Source organism: Opisthocomus hoazin, chromosome 11 (genome assembly GCF_030867145.1).
Source record: "Opisthocomus hoazin isolate bOpiHoa1 chromosome 11, bOpiHoa1.hap1, whole genome shotgun sequence".
Classification (NCBI taxonomy): Eukaryota; Metazoa; Chordata; class Aves; order Opisthocomiformes; family Opisthocomidae; genus Opisthocomus; species Opisthocomus hoazin.
Genome location: NC_134424.1, coordinates 22,992,932 through 23,014,180, shown reverse-complemented (window position 1 = coordinate 23,014,180; position 21,249 = coordinate 22,992,932). Strand labels below are relative to the sequence as shown.

At 45.9% G+C, this 21,249-nt stretch overlaps 1 protein-coding gene across 5 annotated transcripts in view; it reads left to right on the top strand.

The window, feature by feature from the left end:
• The window catches only part of FBLN2 (fibulin 2), a 115,085-nt gene that overhangs the window by 77,551 nt on the left and 16,285 nt on the right, over positions 1–21,249 (top strand). For all 5 annotated transcript variants that reach the window (XM_075432776.1, XM_075432779.1, XM_075432775.1 and 2 more), the window contains 7 exons: positions 414–543; positions 6,775–6,961; positions 8,386–8,592; positions 11,065–11,181; positions 11,624–11,725; positions 18,689–18,823; positions 20,975–21,112. In XM_075432776.1, the coding sequence (XP_075288891.1) occupies positions 414–543; positions 6,775–6,961; positions 8,386–8,592; positions 11,065–11,181; positions 11,624–11,725; positions 18,689–18,823; positions 20,975–21,112 (1,016 nt within the window). The remainder of the gene's footprint in view (positions 1–413; positions 544–6,774; positions 6,962–8,385; positions 8,593–11,064; positions 11,182–11,623; positions 11,726–18,688; positions 18,824–20,974; positions 21,113–21,249) is intronic.

The following is a 21,249-nucleotide window of genomic DNA, read 5'->3' as shown; positions in this document are numbered from 1 at the left end:
GGGCTCCAGTGAAGAAGTGTGTGCAGGTGCGTTTCCCTTCCCCACGTTGAAGGGAAGAAGGTTTCTGGGTGGTTTCTGTTTCTGAAACTTGCTGAAGGCTTCTGAGAAGAACGTTAGGAAGAGGGACTGTTGCACAAATACAGATGAGCTGTAAGGAGTGTTGGTGACCAGACTTTGAGAGACAGTGACCGAAACACAAGATGACTTGAGCATTTATCATACATTTTTTATTAGAAATGAGAAAAAAAAAATATCCTGCCAAGGTCAGTGGTGCCATCTGCATTGTGCTAGTATTGACACACAGGTCAGGTCTGTGGAATGTGTTGTGAAGCCTGTGGGTCTGGGGTTTTTTGCATCCCATCCTGGTGTCTTCTCGATGTCGGTGCGTGCCTGACCTGCGCGATCCTTTGCAGAATTGCTCAGAAGCAGTGTTGCGTCTCCACCGTGAAGGAGAACAGCTGCCTGGCTGGCATGATCGCTGCCAAGGAAGGGGACGCGTGCGGACCGGAGGAAAGCGATCCCTGTGGAGGGTCGTCGTATAAGGTAAGGTGCTCTGATGCTTCTATAGGGTTTGTTCCGAACAGGAGGTGTCCTCCTTTCCTGCCTTTAGCAGTAATTTCTTCAAACATTGTTGTGGAGCACAGAAAATTATGAAGTTGCCTGAGTGTGGCAGGGAAATGACGCTGTTTGCGTTTAGGTCTCGGTGATGCAGCCTCCTTTAAAACTTCACGGTAGTGTTGTTTTGAGTCATTTCCATCTCCATTTTGAAGAATAACTTGGTGTATTACTTTTGCTTCCTCGCTTTGGAAATAACTGAAAAGACCATTTTAATTTTTATATTTGTGGTGTAGAAGAATTTAGAAAATGATAGGGCGAAACTTAATTGAAGATAAAATGTGAAACCCATTACTGAACAGTTTGCTTGGCTGCAGTGTTGAATTGCCACCGCGTTTCTCAGTTAGACAAAACACTGGACTAGAGGAACAAGCATTTTAGATGATGATGGAAGCTTTTGTTCATAAATAAAGGCAGACCATTAATGAATGGTTCAAATCGCAAATCGTGAGCCAGAGCCTCAGCCTATAGAAATGAGATCTGCTTTATGAGAATCAGTGGAGCCAAACCAATTTAAACCAGTTTGAAGATTCAGCGTCTTGCTTGCTCGCTTGCCTTGTTTTTACCAGAAGGGTGCATTTCAGAATTCGTGTCTCTCTGATAACAATTTACATGGCTATATCTCAGTTTAAGTGCAGCTTCTGTTGTCTCAGCAGGGAAGTGATTAGTTCTGTCTGTTCTTATACATCGTGGTGATTCTTGTGGATAATTGTTCCCTGGAAAAGCAAAATACGTGGACATCTACTGCAGAGTTTAAAGTTTAATTAGCTTGCCAATTTATGATTTTCATAATTATTATTTACTTGGGTCTGGAGTCTAGAATAAAAAGAGATTTTGTGCATTTAGGAGAGGACATTAATATTTCTGAAGTGTGACAGAATTATTATGCTTAGCATTTCACTGTGGGTCTTTCGCATGCCAGACAGAGCACAAGCTGCAGAGTAAGTCTTATCACACATCCCATTGCTCAGAAAGAAGTGGAGAGCGAGAACTTCATCATTCTTGTCCGAACTGAAACAGGTTACCAAATACTCCTGTGGAATAGCTCCTCGTGCCAGTTACAATGTAATGTTTTCCTTCAAGAGAAATGGTAAAATTATCAAAGGAACAGCTTTTCCCTCACAGAGTCACAGAATGGTCGGGGTTGGCAGGGACCTCTGTGGGTCACCCAGCCCAACCCCCTGCCCAAGCAGGGTCACCCAGAGCAGGCTGCACAGCACCGCGGCCAGGCGGGGCTGGAATATCTCCAGAGAAGGAGACTCCACAGCCTCCCTGGGCAGCCTGGGCCAGGGCTCCGTCACCCTCAGAGGGAAGAAGTTCTTCCTCGGGTTCAGCTGGAGCTTCCTCTGCTTCAGTTTGTGCCCGTTGCCCCTTGTCCTGTCGCTGGGCACCACTGGAAAGAGTCTGGCCCCGTCCTCCTGACCCCCACCCTGCAGATATTTAGAGGCATTTATTGGGTTCCCTCCCGTTGAGCTCCGTTGCGGTTTAACCCGGCAGCCGACAGCTGGGACCCGACAGCCCCTTGCCCTTCCCCGTCCCCCCGTGTGGGATGGGGAGGAGAAGTGGACAAAAAAGGGAACTTGAGGGTTGAGGTAAGGACAGGTGAAGAAGGCAACAAAGGAAACACTACTACTACTACTACTACTGAGTGTGCAAAACAAACTATATACAATACAATTTTTCTCACCACCCAATGATCAATTCGCAGCCAGTCCCCGAGCAGCGATCGCAGAACGCCAGAAACTGCGAATTTCACAAAATTCCTGAAAAAGTCCAAACTCTTGGACAAGAGAAGATTTGAACTCATGGGAACGAGAAAGAAAAGAAGAGAATTCCTGCCCGCCGGCCAGCTCCCGTTCATAAACTGAGCATGGCATCTGTGGTATGGAATATGTCCATCGGCCAGCTTGGCTGTCTGACCGTGCTCCCTGCCAGCTCCTCACATCTGCTCATTATGGAATATGAGAAACTGGAAGAAGTCCTGGATTTCATAGCAACAACCAAAGCCATCAGTGTTATCAATGTTCTTCTATCAACTAAATCCAAAACGTATCAGCTACTGGGAGGGAAATTATCCCAGCTGAAACTTGGACAAGCTCCTTTGGCTCGTTAGTCATTGTATCTACTGCTTGAAAAAATAATAAAAATGACTAAATATTGAGACTTTAAAAAAGGCTTTCTAATTTTATTATAGTTAAATACTCTTTCAGAGGTGACCTCGCAGAAAATGCTGATGGTGTTTCCCCTGATCCGCTGTCGGTGACTGCTGTGTCTGGGAGTCATAAATCAAAGAAGCTGGTCTGGAATGTGGAAACATAAATTTGTTGACCCGAAGACTTTGCGAGATGTTTGCGCTGTCTTGCCAAAAACCAGGGTTTTTACTTCCAGGTATCAAACCTGTCTCGGTCATCTTCAGGCATTTTAGAAGCCGAGTCCTTACTTTTGCTTCGTGGTGAGTGCAGCAGTGCCAGTTCTTTAGATCCAGGCATTCTTACAAATTCATTCAATACAGCTTAATCTTAGGCTGCTTGTAATTCTTATTGGCTTGAATTCAAAAAGCACATGCTTAGGGACTTTCTCCTGTTGGATGGGAACACCACCATGGAAAATCCAATGATGCTGGATACCACCAAAGATATTTTTGAGAGGAACATAGAAAGTTGTGAATCAAACACTGATTTTCAAGGCATATTTCTTGATTGCAATTATAAAAATAGTTGTTCTTGTTATTGAATCAGTTGTAGAATTCGGGTGAAATTCAAAAGGCAGTTAACAGAAGATAAAGACGTTCAAGTTTTTGCATTTTAGAAGGAACTTTTTGATGAACAAGTCTTTCCGTTGAAAAATGAGACATTTGTATTTGTCTGGAAAACATGCAAACGCAAAAGTGTACGACTGATTGAATGCTCTGTGATGGCTGCACATGGGATAAACAGTGAATCAAAACTATGACTGAAGAAAACCATATTCTTCAAGGCAAATACTCCAATATTTTATGATACTTCAGTAAAAACATGTATTATTCTTAACTTCTTTTATTTGGCATATTGAAGCTGAAAAAAATTGTACCAAAACTAAAAATATTTACAGAAAGTAGAATTTTCGGTCCATAAAATTTTGAATTTGGGAGGATAAAAACAGGATTCTTCTCTTTTCTAGCGTGACCACAATCCATTACAGTTAGATTATTTTTTTTTTTAATACTTCTTTTGAAAAGATGGTTTAGCCCCGTTAGTATCAAAATTAATTCAGCATCTTCAAGACCTGTACTGTAAACTTTATACCAACAGTTATTGGGGCACGTAAAGGCAACTTGTTATGGCTGTGTGCGTGTTTGCAAATGTGAATAACGTCCACTATTTATGATGGTTGGGGACTTTTCAGATTGGAAAGTAGGGGCACAAAACACGAGCTGTAGTCACAGGTGCTGGGCTGGACGTGCAAGGGGTGCATACGCTATGTGAAATGCCCAAGAAACCCTGAAGCTGCGGGGTTTGAGTCATGGAAGAGGTGGCTCAGCGACAGAGTTTCTGCAGATGGAGCTGTTAGTGGACGGGTTGCCCTGTCTCGCTAGTGGAGACAGGCTCTGGCTCGGCGTGAATGCCCGTCTAGCGTTGCTAATCATGAAACGCGATGCCTTTCCGTTTCCAAGCTGCATCCAGCCCTTACAACACTGCTTCTCTTCTTTGCTCTCCTCAGGTCAGGGATCTCTCTCCTGGGAAGGGGGAGCTTAGCTCAATTTTCTTCTGTTCCATCCTTGGACGTTCTGTTGACATAGCTAACTGGTGCCAGTTTGAATTACGACCTTCATTTGATGTGTCCGACGCCTTTTCATAGACTGAGTGTTTGAATAGGCTGAAACTGCTTCTCTTGGTTCAGTGTGGCTGCAGCCCAGAAATGAGTGCTGCTGGGCTGGACGCCTTGACTGTCAAAGGAGGTGCAGAGGGAAGGAGGCTGCGTTTTGTAACTGTTCTGTCAGCGAGAGCATCTAAATACACATATTGCAGGGGTGTCAGGACACTTACATTCAAATCCAGACAGGCATCTGCAATTCACATATGGCCCCTGTGTGTCTCTGTAGCAGAGCCTGACAATTCCTCAGGTTCTTTGCTTGGGTAGGTATCCACTATACATACGTGATGTGGACTTCTTGAATTTGCTGTAATTGATCTGATGTATTTTTGTGGCCTGACTGTGCAATAGATTTGTGTCTGTGACCGAGAAAATCATTGCACAGTTTTTGTTTGCCACCTGCAGCAGAGGAATCTGCAAGAGAAGCTACATTTCAGGGATGCCCCATGGCATCAGCCTGCCAGTGAACCTGCTGCTTAGCTGCACTCAGGAAAGAAAAGGAAGGCAAATAGCTCATAAAATATATCCTGGCCTTTCTCTAGCCACTGTCTCAGCAGGATGCTGTCCGAGCAGTCAGGTAATTAAAGGTCGTGGTAGGTTTGCAGGGCAGTGGTGTGTAGAGGAAAGAGTCTTTACTGATGCACGGACAGAGCTCAGATGGTGCTGATGATCCTCGTGTTCATGCACGATATTTACAATTCCTTTCATGTTGCTTCAAACAAGTTGCCGTTTTTTGAGATCTAATGTGAAGAGGTAGAGATGTGTATCATTTTGTGTATAAAATACTCTATACAAAGCAATGGCTGCGTGCAAGAGCTAGAAAGAGGTGATCCGTGGCACCACTACTTCTCTGCATGCGAGGTTGCCAAAATTATTGTCGCCACCAGACTTTGTGTTTAGCCTGCTCACAGCTTACCTGTTTGTGCAGGATGGCAAAAACAAGCACAAGTAAAGCTTTGCTGTTGGTATGACCGGCTGGGTAGATGAGGGGAGGGCAGTGGATGTTGTCTACCTTGATTTCAGCAAGGCTTTTGACACTGCCTCCCATAACATCCTCCTAGGGAAGCTCAGGAAGTGTGGGCTGGATGAGTGGTCAGTGAGGTGGATTGAGAACTGGCTGAATGGCAGAACTCAGAGGGTTGTCGTCAGCAGTGCTGAGTCTAGTAGGAGGCCTGTAACTAGTGGTGTCCATCAGGGGTCAGTACTGGGCCCAGTCTTGTTTAACTTCTTCATGAATGACCTGGGTGAAGAGTTAGAATGTACCCTCAGCAAGTTTGCTGATGACACCAAACTGGGAGGAGTGGTGGATACACCGGCAGACTGTGCTGCCATTCAGCGTGACCTGGACAGGCTGGAGAGTTGGGCAGAGAGGAACCTGATGAGATTCCACAAGGGCAAGTGCAGGGTCCTGCACCTGGGGAGGAACAACCCCAGGCATCAGTACAGCCTGGGGCGGACCTGCTGGAGAGCAGCTCTGCAGAGAGGGACCTGGGTGTGCTGGTGGACGACAGGCTGACCATGAGCCAGCAGTGTGCCCTGGCTGCCAAGAAGGCCAATGGGATCCTGGGGTGCATTAGGCAAAGTGTGGGCAGCAGGTCGAGGGAGGTTCTTCTGCTTCTCTGCTCTGCCCTGGTGAGGCCCCATCTGCAGTGCTGTGTCCAGTTCTGGGCTCCCCAGTTCAAGAAAGGTGAAGAGCTACTGGAGAGAGTCCAGTGGAGGGCTATGAGGATGGTGAGGGGACTGGAGCATCTCTCCTATGAGGAGAGGCTGAGGGAGCTGGGCTTGTTCAGCCTGGAGAAGAGAAGGCTGAGAGGGGACCTTATAAATGCTTCTAAATATCTGCAGGGTGGGTGTCAGGAGGACGGGGCCAGACTCTTTCCAGTGGTGCCCAGCGACAGGACAAGGGGCAATGGGCACAAACTGAAGCAGAGGAAGCTCCAGCTGAAGATGAGGAAGAACTTCTTCCCTCTGAGGGTGACGGAGCCCTGGCCCAAGCTGCCCAGGGAGGCTGTGGAGTCTCCTTCTCTGGAGATATTCCAGCCCCGCCTGGCCGCGGTGCTGTGCAGCCTGCTGTGGGTGACCCTGCTTGGGCAGGGGGTTGGGCTGGGTGACCCACAGAGGTCCCTGCCAACCCCTGCCATGCTGGGATTCTGGGATTCTATGTTTGCAGCTGTGTAAATGCTAAGTGCTTTTCCAGATGCTCCACTGTTAAAGAAGGTGCACATTGGTTCCAGGTGTGTGTATGGGGCTCATCCCTGAAGCGGACTGTGTGAAATCCTGGTTACTGACAGTCTCCTTCTTTTGCAGCAATGCTGCGACTGCTGCAGTCTGGGCCTGCGGTTACGGAGCGAGGGGAAAACCTGTGAGTCCAACATAAACCTGGGCTACCCCTGCAGTCATGTGATGCTGTCCTGCTGTGAAGGGGGAGATCACTTCATCCATCCAGAAATAAAAAGGCACCCTGAACCTTTGCCGACAGTAACACCTGAGAAGGGTAAGTGTCCATGTGTGATCTGAAGACGTTGCAGCTAAGGCCTCTGTCTCACACGGTCGTCTGGGGAGGTGCTGGAAGGAGTGGTGCTACAGGAGCACGGTTGCCTTCCCCCTCAGATCAAGTATAGACTTCCTTGTTCTTGAAACAGTTTGAAAAAAGAAAAAAAGACGTAGGTGTTTGAGATCCTTAGAACACACCTTCTGTGGTAGCTTGGTTGGTTGGCTGCTTTGTCACCCTGAGTCGCATAGTACAGAGACCTGCCGTTGGCCCTTGGTAAGAAGCAGAGCTGGAGCTGGTCATTGGCTTTTAGCAGAAGCAATCCCGAAAGATTCTGCATAAAGCAAATCAGGGTTTTTTTCCAGACAAAGTAGTCCCATGGATTGTGATACCAATGAAACATCCTGGGAGTAGATTTCCTATTGTACTGCTGAACATCACAGCAGCTTTCTCACAGCACGCTCTGGAGCAGCCCCAGAACACTGCAAGTTGGTTTTCGCTCTTTCAGCGTAGGAACCTAGTGATGCTGAAGAGCCAAGTCGAGTCCATGCAGCCAGAGAGGCAGGACAACGGGAGTGTGACACCTGGAGCTTGGCCAGCGACGCTTCCTCCCTTGGGTCACGCTCCTTCCAGCATCGCTCTGCAGCCACCTGTCCCGCGTGAGCTGCACGGTGACCTCCTGCATATCCTAGGGTTCAGTTTTTGTCCATTCTCGTGAACTAAGTGTGCGTTTTCTCTCACCAGCAAATGAAAGGGTTTATTTCAACCTGGCTGAGACTTCACTGAGCGAGGAAGTTTACGTGTAGCTGTTTAGGAAGAGCTGACCAAGAAACTCACTGAACAATTAACTATCGCAGAAAGTCTTGTCAAACTTGGTCAGGAAATGCAAAGGCTGGTGCTTCTGCGAGTGTTTAAAGCAGTAGGCAGGATGGACCTGTCACTGTGAACTGTCACTGTCCCAGAACGTTCGTAGTGCTAGCTACAGAAGTAGCCAAGAAATTAATAGTGGCGTTGAAAAGAGTTTCCAAACCGACTGGGTAAGTTTTTCTCCTGATGTTAGAAATTCAGCATGGTCTGCAGCGGGGCCGGTTTCGGATGAGGCTTCAGTGCAATGCCTTGGTTCAAATAACTACAGCAATGGTGTTAGTGCTTGGTGTGAAAGGTGGGTGAGCTTGTGACCTCCCCGCTCACCCTGCTTCTCAGTGGCTCCTGCAAAATGTCTGTCCCTCCAGCCTCACGGAAGGAGGTGATGGACCTGCAGCACGATGATCTTGTCTTCAGGGTGGGTTCATTTGCTCTTGTCGTTGGAGTGACTGTTTTGGGTGGATTCGACTGCATCTGGAGTTTGTGTGACCAAATGCTCCACACTGTACAGTCCTAACGCTAAAACACCCGTTAGAGAAGCAGTGAGTGTTGTTCTGTTGTAGTTTCAGAGACAGAAGATCACAATGAAGCTTTGTCCATCAGTAATGAAGCTGAACTGTCAAACAACCTGCCTGGAGATGACCTGGATGAATGCCTTATCTATGGTGGGGAACTCTGCCAGCATTTGTGTATAAACACCGTGGGGTCCTACAAGTGTTCGTGTTTTCCAGAATTCACTTTGCAAGATGATGGGACCAGCTGCTCTCCAGGTGAGAAAACGGGCAGGAAACCCCATGGATGACGGTGTCTTTGTGCCACCTGCATTGATCTACCAAGCTTCGCTTTAGTTTCTCTGTAGTTTCTGTGAGGCTTTTATGGGTGTTGGTGCGTGGACTTCTTCCGTCAGGTTAATAATGTAAACAAAACCAGCCATTTAAGAAACTTAATTATGCTATGTTTTTGGGTATCGGTGGCATGAGATCAGTGTGGTATTTAATGTTTAAATCAAGGCTGTTTTCACTTTTCAGAAGAGGTTTTGTAAAAGTTGTTAATGAAATACATTTTCTTCTTAGAATCATTTTGTATTTCACAGTTAGGTTTCTTTTAGATAAACTTTACTGAGTTCAGACAGACAGCATTGCTTCCTGAACTTTGATTTTTATCTAAAATCACTAACATCTTTCAGTGATACAAAATCTAAATATATTTAGTGTGGTGGAAGTCTCGGAAAGAAAGTCTATTGTGTTGTAATTGTTTTGATGTCTGGAGTTCTCCAATGGCAAGAGTTCAAATCAGATAACCCGAAAAGCTGAAACCTTAGATCAGTTACAAGCGCGTTCAGTTATTTAATGAGCAAAAGAAGTGTTGCCATCCAATGACAGAATTCCCTAGACTTCGGATACTTTCTGCCCAAGCCAAACAATGAGCGTTCATTAAGTCATTCTCCTCGACACGATGGTACAGCGCTTACATCAATAACGCGTTTGACGGCGTTTCTGCGGCAGCTGTCTGCTCGGGTGTTTATGTTAAAATTCTAGGCAAGGAACCTCATCCAAAAGAGGCAAACAAAATGGTTCTTATTTTAGCACACTGAGATTTGGCTTGACCGTTCACCTGGAGCATATGCGTGGTTTGGTTTTGCTTTGCTTTGCCTCTCCCACTACGAACGCCGTTGAAGTGCAGACTTGGGTTAATACATCTTGTATCTGGGTAGTCAGCGTTCTTGGCAGGTCTGCGAGGCTGCGGCGCTTGTGGCTGTGCCAGGAAGTCTGGAGGGGTTCGCAGAGCCCAGCTGAGGTAGAGGATTGCGACGAGGGTAGGCAACGCAAACGAGACATCCGAGAGCCCAGGGAGGAGCGAGGCGAGGAGGGGTTGCTGCTGTCGTTCTGGAGTCCTGGGTCCCGTGAAAGGCTGGGTGAGGGAGATGGCAGGGCAGGGCACCTCACGGGCTGCGCTTGCCTAAACCTTGTGTGCTCTGCCTGGCAGGGTGGCACAGTGGCTGTTTATTTCTCATTTTTTTCTCTGTGGATGAGGACATCTCTGTCGTGTTGTCTGTGCAGGGAGACCCACACCAGATGGTTTGAAATCTCATACTGTTGGTAGTTTTTCCTCCTGTGGTTAGATATAGTGCTTTTGTATTTGTACCTGTCCCTGAGCGTTTCCTGCTCTTTGCTGGATTGTGGATGTTTTTGTCTTTAACTTTTGGTTTCTTAAAACGTTTTACACTTTTTCGTGAGGCTTGGCAGAAGTGATGTTCTTGCGATGGCTCTGCGAGGCAAGGAGAAGGCGAACACTGGTGAAGCTTCAAGAGCTGCTTCTCGCTTCTCTGCTCTCCGGGGAAATCCATTCAGGCGATGCCACAGACAGGTGCCTTTGATCTGCCTCTGTGCCATAGCCCATTGCATGTCTGTGATTGATTGATTTTTTTTTTTATATGAAATCGCTCTTCCCATACCCCAAACCTATACAGCAGTCACACTCAGCCATTTGATGTTGGCGTTGTTTGGTGGCTCACGCTCTGCTCCAGGTGACATTTAAACTCAGATCAGTGGGAACAGGACACACCCCTCTTAAGGAAGGAATTAGCCTTATGGATTTAGGCTTCTGTTTTGATGTTGATAAACTGGATTAGTCGTATTGATGTAACAGAGCTTTTTTTTTTTTTTCTTTTAACTATTCTGATACCTTTAACATTACTGTCTGCTGAAAATCTGAATGACAGATAGCAGCTGTCATGTTCTCCACTTGGCTGTGTTAAACTCATTCCAGAGTATCTGGTGCTTGTAAAGGTGAGTGTCTGCTTTTCATCTGTGTTGAAATAGGATGTGCAGAATAAGTTTAAAGACTTGTTTTGGGTTTGACTTTTTTTTTTTGTAATACACCAGAGGAAAGACAGCCACTGTCTTTACAATATAGCAGCATCTTCGAAAATGAAATTAACACTTTCTGTTTTATGCATTAGGAGTTGCAATATTTTGCTCTACAGAAGTTATTTCCAGCCAAGCTCCCTGACCTGTATCGGTGACGCCTGTGAGCGTCTCCGCTGGCGTGCAGCCCTCTGCGTGTGCGTGCTGTCGGGCAGTTGTTCGTATCAAACAGATGGCACCTTCCCAGAGTGGCTGCTCACTTCCAGTTGTCCACGTAACCAAAATGTGGGATGAACAGGACCGGGACCCTTGCCGTGCGGTGTCTGATGGGGACGATGCTGCCCCTGAGCCATCTCTGCCTCCCTTGCCTTGCAGACCCTGACAGAGGACAGGTGACAAAGCTGGAAGCGGAGCCCACCATCCCTCCAGCAGCCTCTCATTCTCAGCCTCTGCTCATCGTGTCTTTACAAGAAGAGCAGGATAAGTGTAAAGGTATGTTGGAGATGTAAACAGCAGATGCAGACGAGTGAGGAATGTTTAGAGAGCTGGAACAGAATTCCACACATCCCTTCACCTTCTGATTTCAGCGCACATCCTTAATCTGTTACCTCTGGCATAAGGCTGAGGAATTGTTGGGGGAAACCTGAGGAAGTAATTTGAGGCTGTACTCTGATTTCAGGGTTATTACACACCTGCTCTGTAGTTTAAGGTAAGCAGTGCAGCTGTGCAGCGTAATGTGAACAGTACAGGTGGGAGTGGCACAGGTGCGTTTCTGTGTAAGAGGGTTGTAAGCAGTGATTAAGGCTGCCTGGTGTTTACAAACTGCATTCCCCATTGCCTAAACTGGGATTGTATTTGGATGACCTGGAGGTTTGTAACTTCAGCTGACCTATGTTGTGAATGCTAATGTATTTTGCAATTTTGCTTTGTATAGATAATGGCCCCTGCAAGCACCTCTGCAATATTGTGGAAGGAAATGTTGTGTGCTCTTGTTTGTCGGGATATACGATCATGGCTGATGGGGTTTCTTGTGAAGGTAAGTGGTTCGGGTTCACCACAGAGACATGGTTAAAACACTTTTATATCTCCTACCCCAGGGGTTTCTCTGAGGGTTCCTTATTTTCGTACTGTGAATTGCAAGTGGCGGTACCGAGACCATTTGGCAGAAGGAATATCAAATCTCCTTCCCAGGTAACTCCTGAAGCACATCTATCCAGTGTGCTTGTTTCCTGGGGAGTGCAGTCGAAGGCAAGCCTGGATTTTTGCTCTTTCCTCTGACATTCCAGGCTTTTTTCCAGCCCTCTTGGCTTCTCTTCCCACTACTGATTCTCCCCAGTGTCTGTCTACACAGCGAAGGACGCACAGCTTTTCTTCCTGAGAATGGGAGCAGCTACCAGAACGGGGGCATGTTGGCTGTCCTGAGGAACCCCCTCAGAGCTACAGCTCTGCCCCGTCACCTGTGTTATTTGGTTTTATTGCTGCTTGCCTTGAAAACCTGAATTCAGTGAGGCTTCACTGCTACGAAGAATGTGCTGCTGTGAGCTGGTCACTTGACACTGAAGCTCTGGCCTGCACAGTGAAGAACAGTGAATTCCAAAGCTGCATCATGATTGTTCACATCATGTAAATCGTAAATGTTTGGCTAGTGACAAAGGATACATTTGCCCAAGAAAGACTTGAGGTCAGAAGCAATGCCCTGTGACATACCTTAATTATGAATCTGTGCGTGTGGCAGCAGTAACAGCTAGCAGTGAAATGAAAGTAGAAGCTTCTGATGCTCAGAACTACCCACAAGTGATCCACGTCCCTCTTAATCTCAGATCTTGTTGAATAACAAATCATTTTCATGAAATTCCAGTCAGTCTGTGAAGAAAATGGGAACTGAATATCACCAGATAAAATATTCACTGTTCATTGCCTACTCAAGTGTGGTGGAAGCTAATCTGGTTAATTAATGTCAGAATCGAAAGGGGCATTTCAAGGCAGTCGTTTTCCTACAGGAGGTGAAAAAATGCAGAAATGTCAGTGGAATTGGGGAGTTTTAATTGTAGCAAGGGACATTTGTAATCTATATTAAAGCAAGTGTTTGATAGTAAGGGTGGTGGTGCACTGGGCCAGGTTTCCTGCGAAGAGTGTGCGTTGCCCTGTGTGATTGCCTGTTTTTAAGAACAGCTCGTTCCGGAATGACAAAAGCGTAGGGGTGCGAGCAAGGGCTGGAAGGTCTCTGAGGGTTTATTCCAGCCCTATTTTCAGTGTAACACTGTGTGTATTGTAGCGTGCTGCTGATGTGGTAGTTCCAACACGCTTCACTGAGGCATCTGCAGCGTGAAAGGAGTGTTGTTTCATTTCAGAAATTGTTCTAATAGAATTCTGTTTTTCCCTTTTGGTTGCAACGTGTTGATGCAGATTTGGACGAGTGCCTCCCAGGTGCTCACGCTTGTTCCAGAGGACAATTATGTGTGAACACATTGGGATCATTCTACTGTGTCAACCACAGAGTGATCTGTGCAGAGGGCTTTATACTCAACAGGGATAGAAAATGTGTTGGTAAGATGATAGGTGTAAGCCGTTCACCACAGCATCATAATTCTTCATGCTCTGCAACGCATTTAAACCATTTGTGCTAAAAGGCTCTCTGGCCATCTTTGCGTATGACATTTCAATATGTGTCAGTAAAAACACATGTGCACCATTTGCTCAGCCACTTACATCATGAGTTGCACGCTGTTTGGCTTTTTCCCTAGCAGTGCATTCTCAGGATACATATAACTTTGTGCAGAAGTCGTAAAAGTTCATAGGTGTGATGACCACAGCAGTACTGATGACTGTTAAATTGGACGGAGAAAACATAGCAGTTGATCTCTCTGGACAGTGTCGATACTGCCAGATCCCCAGACATCACGAAACAACAGAACTTTGTGAGTACAGCTGAAGAAACCTGCCTAAGTCCGAGCCCTGGAAAAGATCCATTCCAAAGCAATGGAATTTTAAAATTCAGATTAGTCCTTTGTTGATTCTGGCACAAATTTCTTTGTGGAAAAGTCAAAGATGCATCATCATTCTGCTGTATCATCCCTGCTATTTAAGTTGGTATAAGAACCCAATCTATTTTCACAAGTGTATTCATGAGGATTTAACTTGCTTCAGGAAGCCAAGGCCTGAGCTTATGCAGTAGCTTCTACCTGGGGTACTTTTCTGGGGCTGGTTTCGGGGGCAGCTGAGCTACAGCAGCGTTGTGTGGTAACACCTGGAAGAACGGAGCGCCGGGAGACCTCTAGTCGTTCATGACAGCGGCAGCGTCTGTGCCATAAGGACGTGGGTGAATACATCCGCCTTCTGCCAGCCCTGTCCTGCTCCCCGCATTTATAACGTTGGTTTTCTGACCATCACAGCTTTGGGTTTCTTCCTATCTTTTAAAGCTCTGTGATCTCATCTTATTAATGAACATCATATGGCATGAGAGCATGAGCAGGAAAGTTTATAGAGTGTCGTAGTTTCGAGCAGAAATGTGATTTCCTGTCTTCTAGGGTTTCTCTTAAATTGTTAAAATTGGAATTTTTTAAAAAATTGTTATTATTTATTTTGAAATCAGAGATACTGGCAAGCATGAAAAAGTAATGAAATTGTTTAGTTTAAATGAAGTGGCTGAGAGAACAGCCCTGAAAGGAAGGATGCCCTTACAGAGAAAATACCAGACTGTGAGATGGAAGATGGAATTTGTTGTTGGCCACAGTCTGCGTAGTTTCTTTCATGGCTTTCAGAGAGACTGCGTGTACCACGCTTCTGGCTGTAGAGTCTGGTACGCGAGCAGCTGAGGGAACTGCCTCACCTTGCTTTCTAGTTCTGAAAATTTTGCCGTTTAATCCCCTGATGTTTTTCCTGGACCATGCAGCAGGGGTATATTTTTCTACATCTCCCAGGAGCGTTTTGAAATTAAATTAATGCATGTTTGTCAGCAACTTAGGCAGAAGGTGCTATAGAAGATGCCAAGTGCTTCCTTTTATTCGCTTTCTTCCTCTCCTGTCCTCTACCATGACATTATAACAGACTTTTATTGTGGATTTATTTATTGTCTATTTATAAGACAAACCTCAGGTGTCACTAATACAATGAAAGATGCATCTCGCATTTGTAAAGCTAAAGGATCCTCTTCTCCCTCACTAAATAATAAATGGGTGTCAGGAGGATGGGGCCAAGCTCTTTCCAGTGGTGCCCAGCGACAGGACAAGGGGCAACGGGCACAAACTGAAGCAGAGGAAGCTCCAGCTGAACACGAGGAAGAACTTCTTCCCTCTGAGGGTGACGGAGCCCTGGCCCAGGCTGCCCAGGGAGGCTGTGGAGTCTCCTTCTCTGGAGATATTCCAGCCCCGCCTGGCCGCGGTGCTGTGCAGCCTGCTCTGGGTGACCCTGCTTGGGCAGGGGGTTGGGCTGGGTGACCCACAGAGGGCCCTGCCAACCCCTGCCAGTCTGTGATTCTGTGATAACAAACCTTTGTGTTTCTCCAATGCAAGTCAGGTTTTTACGGGTGTCCTTGTAAATACTCTCGAAAACATTGATGTTTCTCTTTCCTTTTGGGTAGATACACCCTGTGTGCTCCCTACTTGTGTGCAGCTCTGCTCTGTGTGTGGTGCCTGGAGAACATTTACTCTATTTAACATTTTTCCTACTTGTCTAGTCGAAAGGGGAAAGCCACAAGCACACTGTGGTTGCTGTTCTGTTGAGCTGCCTCGTCGCAGCCATGTTCGACTTTTCCAGCTTAGCTGCTTTTGGGCTCCATCTTCAGCTAGCTCGAACACCAACAGGAAAGCTGTGGTAATTTGTCCGCAAATTATTGTTTTAATCATGTTACTCTTTGCATATTTTAGGGATGGGAGGAACAGTCTTTGCCCAGCAACAAAACAGCTGATAACCTTTAATCTGTTGAATTTCCTTTAGCCAGGCTGTGGAAGATTATAATTCAGGTGCATTCAAGAGCAGCTGTCTGGAATTCCTGAAAGCCAGCCGCACACAGTGAAGAGTCACCAGCTGTTTAAATAGCTTGTACACACCAGAATCACAGAGTCACAGAATGGTGGGGGTTGGCAGGGACCCCTGTGGATCACCCAGCCCAACCCCCTGCCCAAGCAGGGTCACCCAGAGCAGGCTGCACAGCACCGCGGCCAGGCGGGGCTGGAATATCTCCAGAGAAGGAGACTCCACAGCCTCCCTGGGCAGCCTGGGCCAGGGCTCCGTCACCCTCAGAGGGAAGAAGTTCTTCCTCGTGTTCAGCTGGAGCTTCCTCTGCTTCAGTTTGTGCCCGTTGCCCCTTGTCCTGTCGCTGGGCACCACTGGAAAGAGTCTGGCCCCGTCCTCCTGACCCCCACCCTGCAGATATTTAGAGGCATTTCTAAGGTCCCCTCTCAGCCTTCTCTTCTCCAGGCTGAACAAGCCCAGCTCCCTCAGCCTCTCCTCGTAGGAGAGATGCTCCAGTCCCCTCCTCATCCTCGTAGCCCTCCGCTGGACTCTCTCCAGTAGCTCCTCATCTTTCTTGAACTGGGGAGCCCAGAACTGGACCAGCTTTGTGTAACTTTCTGAAGAGATATTGAAATGTCTTTAGGCTTGAAAGCTCCGTGTTCTCCAGAGAGAAGAGCCAGGTTGGGTGTTTTTCATGTGGATTTCTTTTCCTGGTGATTTTCAGGCAAAGTCATTACCACCACCCACATGCACACTGAGGGGAGACTGCTTTGCTACTTTGCTACTCCCATCCAAATTGTCCCTTCTGCCAGAGTGAGCAGTGAGTGGTGGTTTTGTTGCTGGACCACAGGGACTGTGCGTGAGCATGGGATGGGTGGCTGCAAAATAACCATGGTTCAAAATCTAACAGATGTATTCCATAAAACAAATTGAGCTGAAGTAATCTGAAGAGAAGAGAAGCCCATGAGAAAGCACATATGCAGGACAAACACGTCTGCATTTCACATTTTTATAAGACGTGTGAAAAAAAATAATTTTTTATGTTGAAATACGTATTGAAAAAAATAGCAGCAGGTAAATGTTGATGTTCCTTTGCAAAAATGTCAGCTTCTCAGATGCAACAGTACGCTGAGGGACCGTGCATATGTTGCTGTTCTCAGCAACAATTCCAGGGGGAGAAAAAAAAAGAGAGATTACACAATAACATTTCATTCTGGTTTTTACAGACATAAAGTGAGGAATGCTGTTGCCACACACATAGAGCTAGTAGAGTTCTCAAAAATTAAGTGTATGACTTGTTTTTTATGTATTACTGAATTATTTTCCCTCGTATTCCTGGGTTTTTTTTAAATAGAATCTTGCTCTACCTCACAGTCTTAATTGTGTTGGATGAAGACTGCCACTGGTACCATGTTGGGAATGAACTTCGTTTCCAACTGAAAACATAACTCATATTTTTCCTAGTGCTCAGTCGAGCATCTTCCTGACTTGTGGAGTTCATTTCCAGTGCTGAGGAGAGACAGGTTATGGGCCCTCTTGGTCTGGTGGATGATCGACGGGGAGGGAAGAAGGAGAAAGGGATTGTCCTGTTGTATAGAAATGTATGCAGTTCTCACTCCCCTCTCCTGAGAAGGGTGCTGCAAGTCTGCTGAGGTCACATCTGGTGGGGAATTTGTTTAGAAAAATGAACAAAAAAGGGCAGGTCTGTTTAATCAAATGCAAAGGAAAATTTGCTGGGCTGGCGACTGGCCTGGCAGCAGAGATGGAGGTGCGTGCCCTGACGTCGGGTAGGACAGAGCAGGGCCTGGCACGCTGCGTGGCTCAAAGTTGGAGCCCTGCCTCTCAGCCCAGGGCACAGTCACCAGACTGTGGAGATCGCCCGTGTATCACTGGTGCACAAAGCGTCTCGTTGAAAGCAAAAACTCTGCATGTAATCTTCCAGATTCCGTAATCTTGGTTTCCTCAGATGCGTTCTGGCGGGCTCTATTTTCTCAAGTATTCAGAAATTCGAAAATTGAATCGAAAAATATAGACAAAACGTGGAATTATATTAGGTCTTTTTTTCTTTGTGAAATCCTAACCTTCTTTTTACCTGTTTACACCTGTGAATCAGGTGGAATACTTCCTGTGTTATTTGGGTGGTATTTCAGACAAACATGCTTTCCTCCCACTGGCTTTTTTGACATCATACGGAACTGCCCCTTTTTGTTGCTTGTAAGTATTTGCTCATCATGGCGTTCCTAGCTTGCGTTATTACAATAAGCCAAACCTGAATTTGAGATTATTTCATCCTAGCCTGTCAAAATGTGTCGCTTCAGAAGGTGTGGCATATTGCTTTTCAAATTGCGTCCATTTAAGTGATTATTTTTTTTGAAATAACTTTTCTACCTACTTCCACCAGGGGAAAGCAGATCTCTTTAAAGATTTAAATACAAATTTACAAACTTGACTGAGGTGTCAGGATTCCTCTCCACATTTTCTTGTGTGTCCCGTTGTAGTGACACATTCCCCAGGGAAGCAGCCCATTACCTGGCTGCGCCCGCAGCGGGGCAGGCAGCTTCGGTACCAGTCTCCTGCAGCAGTTCCACGCCAGCAGCTCCGGGCTATGTGACGTGAAGCGGTGGGGCTGATACAGAGCCTGAGCTGTGAAAACCTGATAATGAGTAGTAGGCATTAATCATGTTCTTCTTTGGTTGTCCGGGAAGTTTCCATCCGATAAAACAGAAGCTGATTGTCCGTCCGCTGCCCACTCCGCATTTAATCAGTTCTGTCCATCCCTCGTCCCCGATGCCCACAACATCTGCTGCACGTTTGGGAAGAGAGAAGGAGAAGGAAATCTCCCCATGGTTTGTGTCTCGAGTGACTCTGTGTTAACAAAAGATCCTAGAATAAAACATCTTTCCTCAGAACACTGTAGCAAAGTCTATGCTGACTGTCTTTTGGAAGAAATGGTTTCACCGGAGCTTTTGACTCCTTCCAAAGGAGCGGGAAGAGGCAGGTAGCTTGATAAAGGTGGGGCACTGATTTTTTTAACTATTTCTTCTAGACATTAACGAATGCGTGACGGATACGCACACCTGCCAGCGGAGAGAGCACTGCGTCAACACGATGGGATCGTTCAAGTGTCTCCAGGAGCTGAGCTGCCAGCCAGGTTATGAACTGAAGGATGGAGAATGCGTTGGTAAGAGAAGGGTTTTTCAGCTGATGCAATTGCTGTTACCAGGAAGGAAGGGAAAGGGAATGCAAAGCATTTCATTGTTGCTGGTCTGTGATATCAGGATTGTAACTAAAGAAGGCTGATCGTCATGGAAATGTTTGGCTTTGCAAGCCCCTTCTGTACATTCATTTATTTGAAATACTTTCCAATGATTACTATAAATAATTTGGAAAATGCATGAAACTTTATGAATTGGGGTTTACCCTGGTTTTAAGGGGTTGGAGAGAGATGCCACTGGTGGAGGAATTCCTGTTATGCTCCTCTGGGTAGCTCTGCTTTTCTCTGAAGGGGCTGACACTGCTTGCTGTTGAACACTGCGTCACAGCCGGAATGGGTCATGGGGCTGGCTCAGTCCCGTCCTTCCTGTCGTTAGGAGGTTTGTCTGCATTTGCTTACATTTTGAACGGACATGGGGTTAAGAAGTCATTCTTCATCTCCCTGTCTTAGTGTATAGAGAGGTCGGATGGAGAAGCCAACATCAGCAGTCGGAGCACAGCAGAAGTTGCTCTGCAGCCCAGGAGTGCGCGAGGCACGTGCCCTGCCTTCCAGGGCAGGAGTCAGTAGTACTTACTCCTAAATTTTTTACACAAAGAGTTTCCTGACAGCTGGAGTAAGAGATGCCTGAGGAAAGATCTTAGCTCTTGACATATAACATCAGGTTATAATATAGCAATGATCAGAAATCTCACTTTCTATACAGCTGTCAGAAATAAACCTTGCTTTACTTGAAGAAGCTGTTTGTAAACATCATGTTGTGTTGTCTGACTCTAACATTTCTAACATTTGTTGCTAAAGTGCTTTCCAGTCTTAAAGTTAGATTATAACAGATTATAAAATTTACAAATGGTTTCAAAGTAGCCTTTAGGTTAATGACTTAGAAGAAAGACTAGAATTCCAGAACCACTCTGTGTAAAATTGCCTACAGGTAACTATTGAATTTGCAGAGGTTTATGAAACATGGAAATCCACAGTTTTTGCTGGTCTCAGTCAATAAATATGTGCAAAGACCATACAGTACCTTCTGGGAGACTGGCGATATTCCCTTGTGACCTTAACATTTAACTGAGGAGTTTGGCCGGGGAGAGGAGTCCCAGCAGTTCTCCTCTTGTCTTCCTGACGGAGTGGGGACTCTGGGGGTGTGGAGTTTCCGCCATTTGTCTTTGTCTCCTAGTAAGGACGTTCATCACAGTATGTGTTAAAGCAGCATTTGAAAATATATATATATTTGAAAATATATACAGGAACTGAATTTTGAACGTATTTATAGCTGAGGTCTGTTCCTGTATGGGCTTGCTTCAACTGGAAAACGGAAGCGATGCCACTGTACCTTCTGATCCGGGCAGTTACTCAGCACAGATCAGCTGAGTGTAAATTTATAAGTTTGAAACTTGCAGGAAGTGTTTGCAGCGTACCTAGAAAGCAAGCATGAAGTTGGTGAGTGTAGTTTGAGACCTATTTCGTATACATAATAAAAAATGAGAAAGCTGCCTTGAGCTCTGTCTGCAGAGTAAGAAAAAAATAAGCTAAATTTGTTACTAATATTACTACCTCTCATTCAGGTTTTTTCCAGAATAGTTTTCAGAGTTGGGTGAGTGTTTGTTCTGTGTACATAAGCACATATATATATGTATGTACACACACACGTGTGCCTCTCTACACAGTGAAATCCCAGTGCTGTTCAGATGAGGTGCCCTGTAAGTACCAAATTCACTGGAGGTAGGTTTCTACCTAGAATTCCTGAGGTGTAAGAGGAAGAAGAGAGACCATTTTGCTTTTGAAAGTGAGGAATATAACTTATTCCTTGTTTTAATTTAGTTCTTTAGGATTTTAAAACTGCAGCAGTTTCAGTATTTGTGGTTTACAGGAGAGGCTGTGAACGAGGCAGTAGGGACGCGAACCAAATTTGCTGCATGACCTGAGAAATTCTGAAGCCTGTGCTGAAGTGGGTGTCCAAGAGCAAACACGCCTAAACCTCAGATTTCCCACAGACAATGTTTGGTGTCAGGTTTAAATAATGCTTTCTAACTTCCTTTCTGAGAAGTTAAGCAGCTGTGAAGACTACTGAAAAATCACAGCTTAATTAGTCACAGCTTGGTGTTTTGATCTGATTAACAGATATCGATGAATGTGAGAGAGGAACCCATAGTTGCAAAGTTAACTTCGTTTGTCAGAATACAGAAGGATCGTTCTACTGTGAGTCAAAGCAGCGCTGCATGGATGGATTTTTACAAGACCCCGAGGGGAACTGTGTTGGTAAGCGTGCCCAGCAAGATGTCTGTAATATGTGCAGCAGTGCTGGCAACTCCTGTTCCTCTTAGCCTGTCCAAGGGCTGGTTATTGACTACATACTGTATTCCTTAAATCCTGCGGTGAATTTAACTTAAACATTG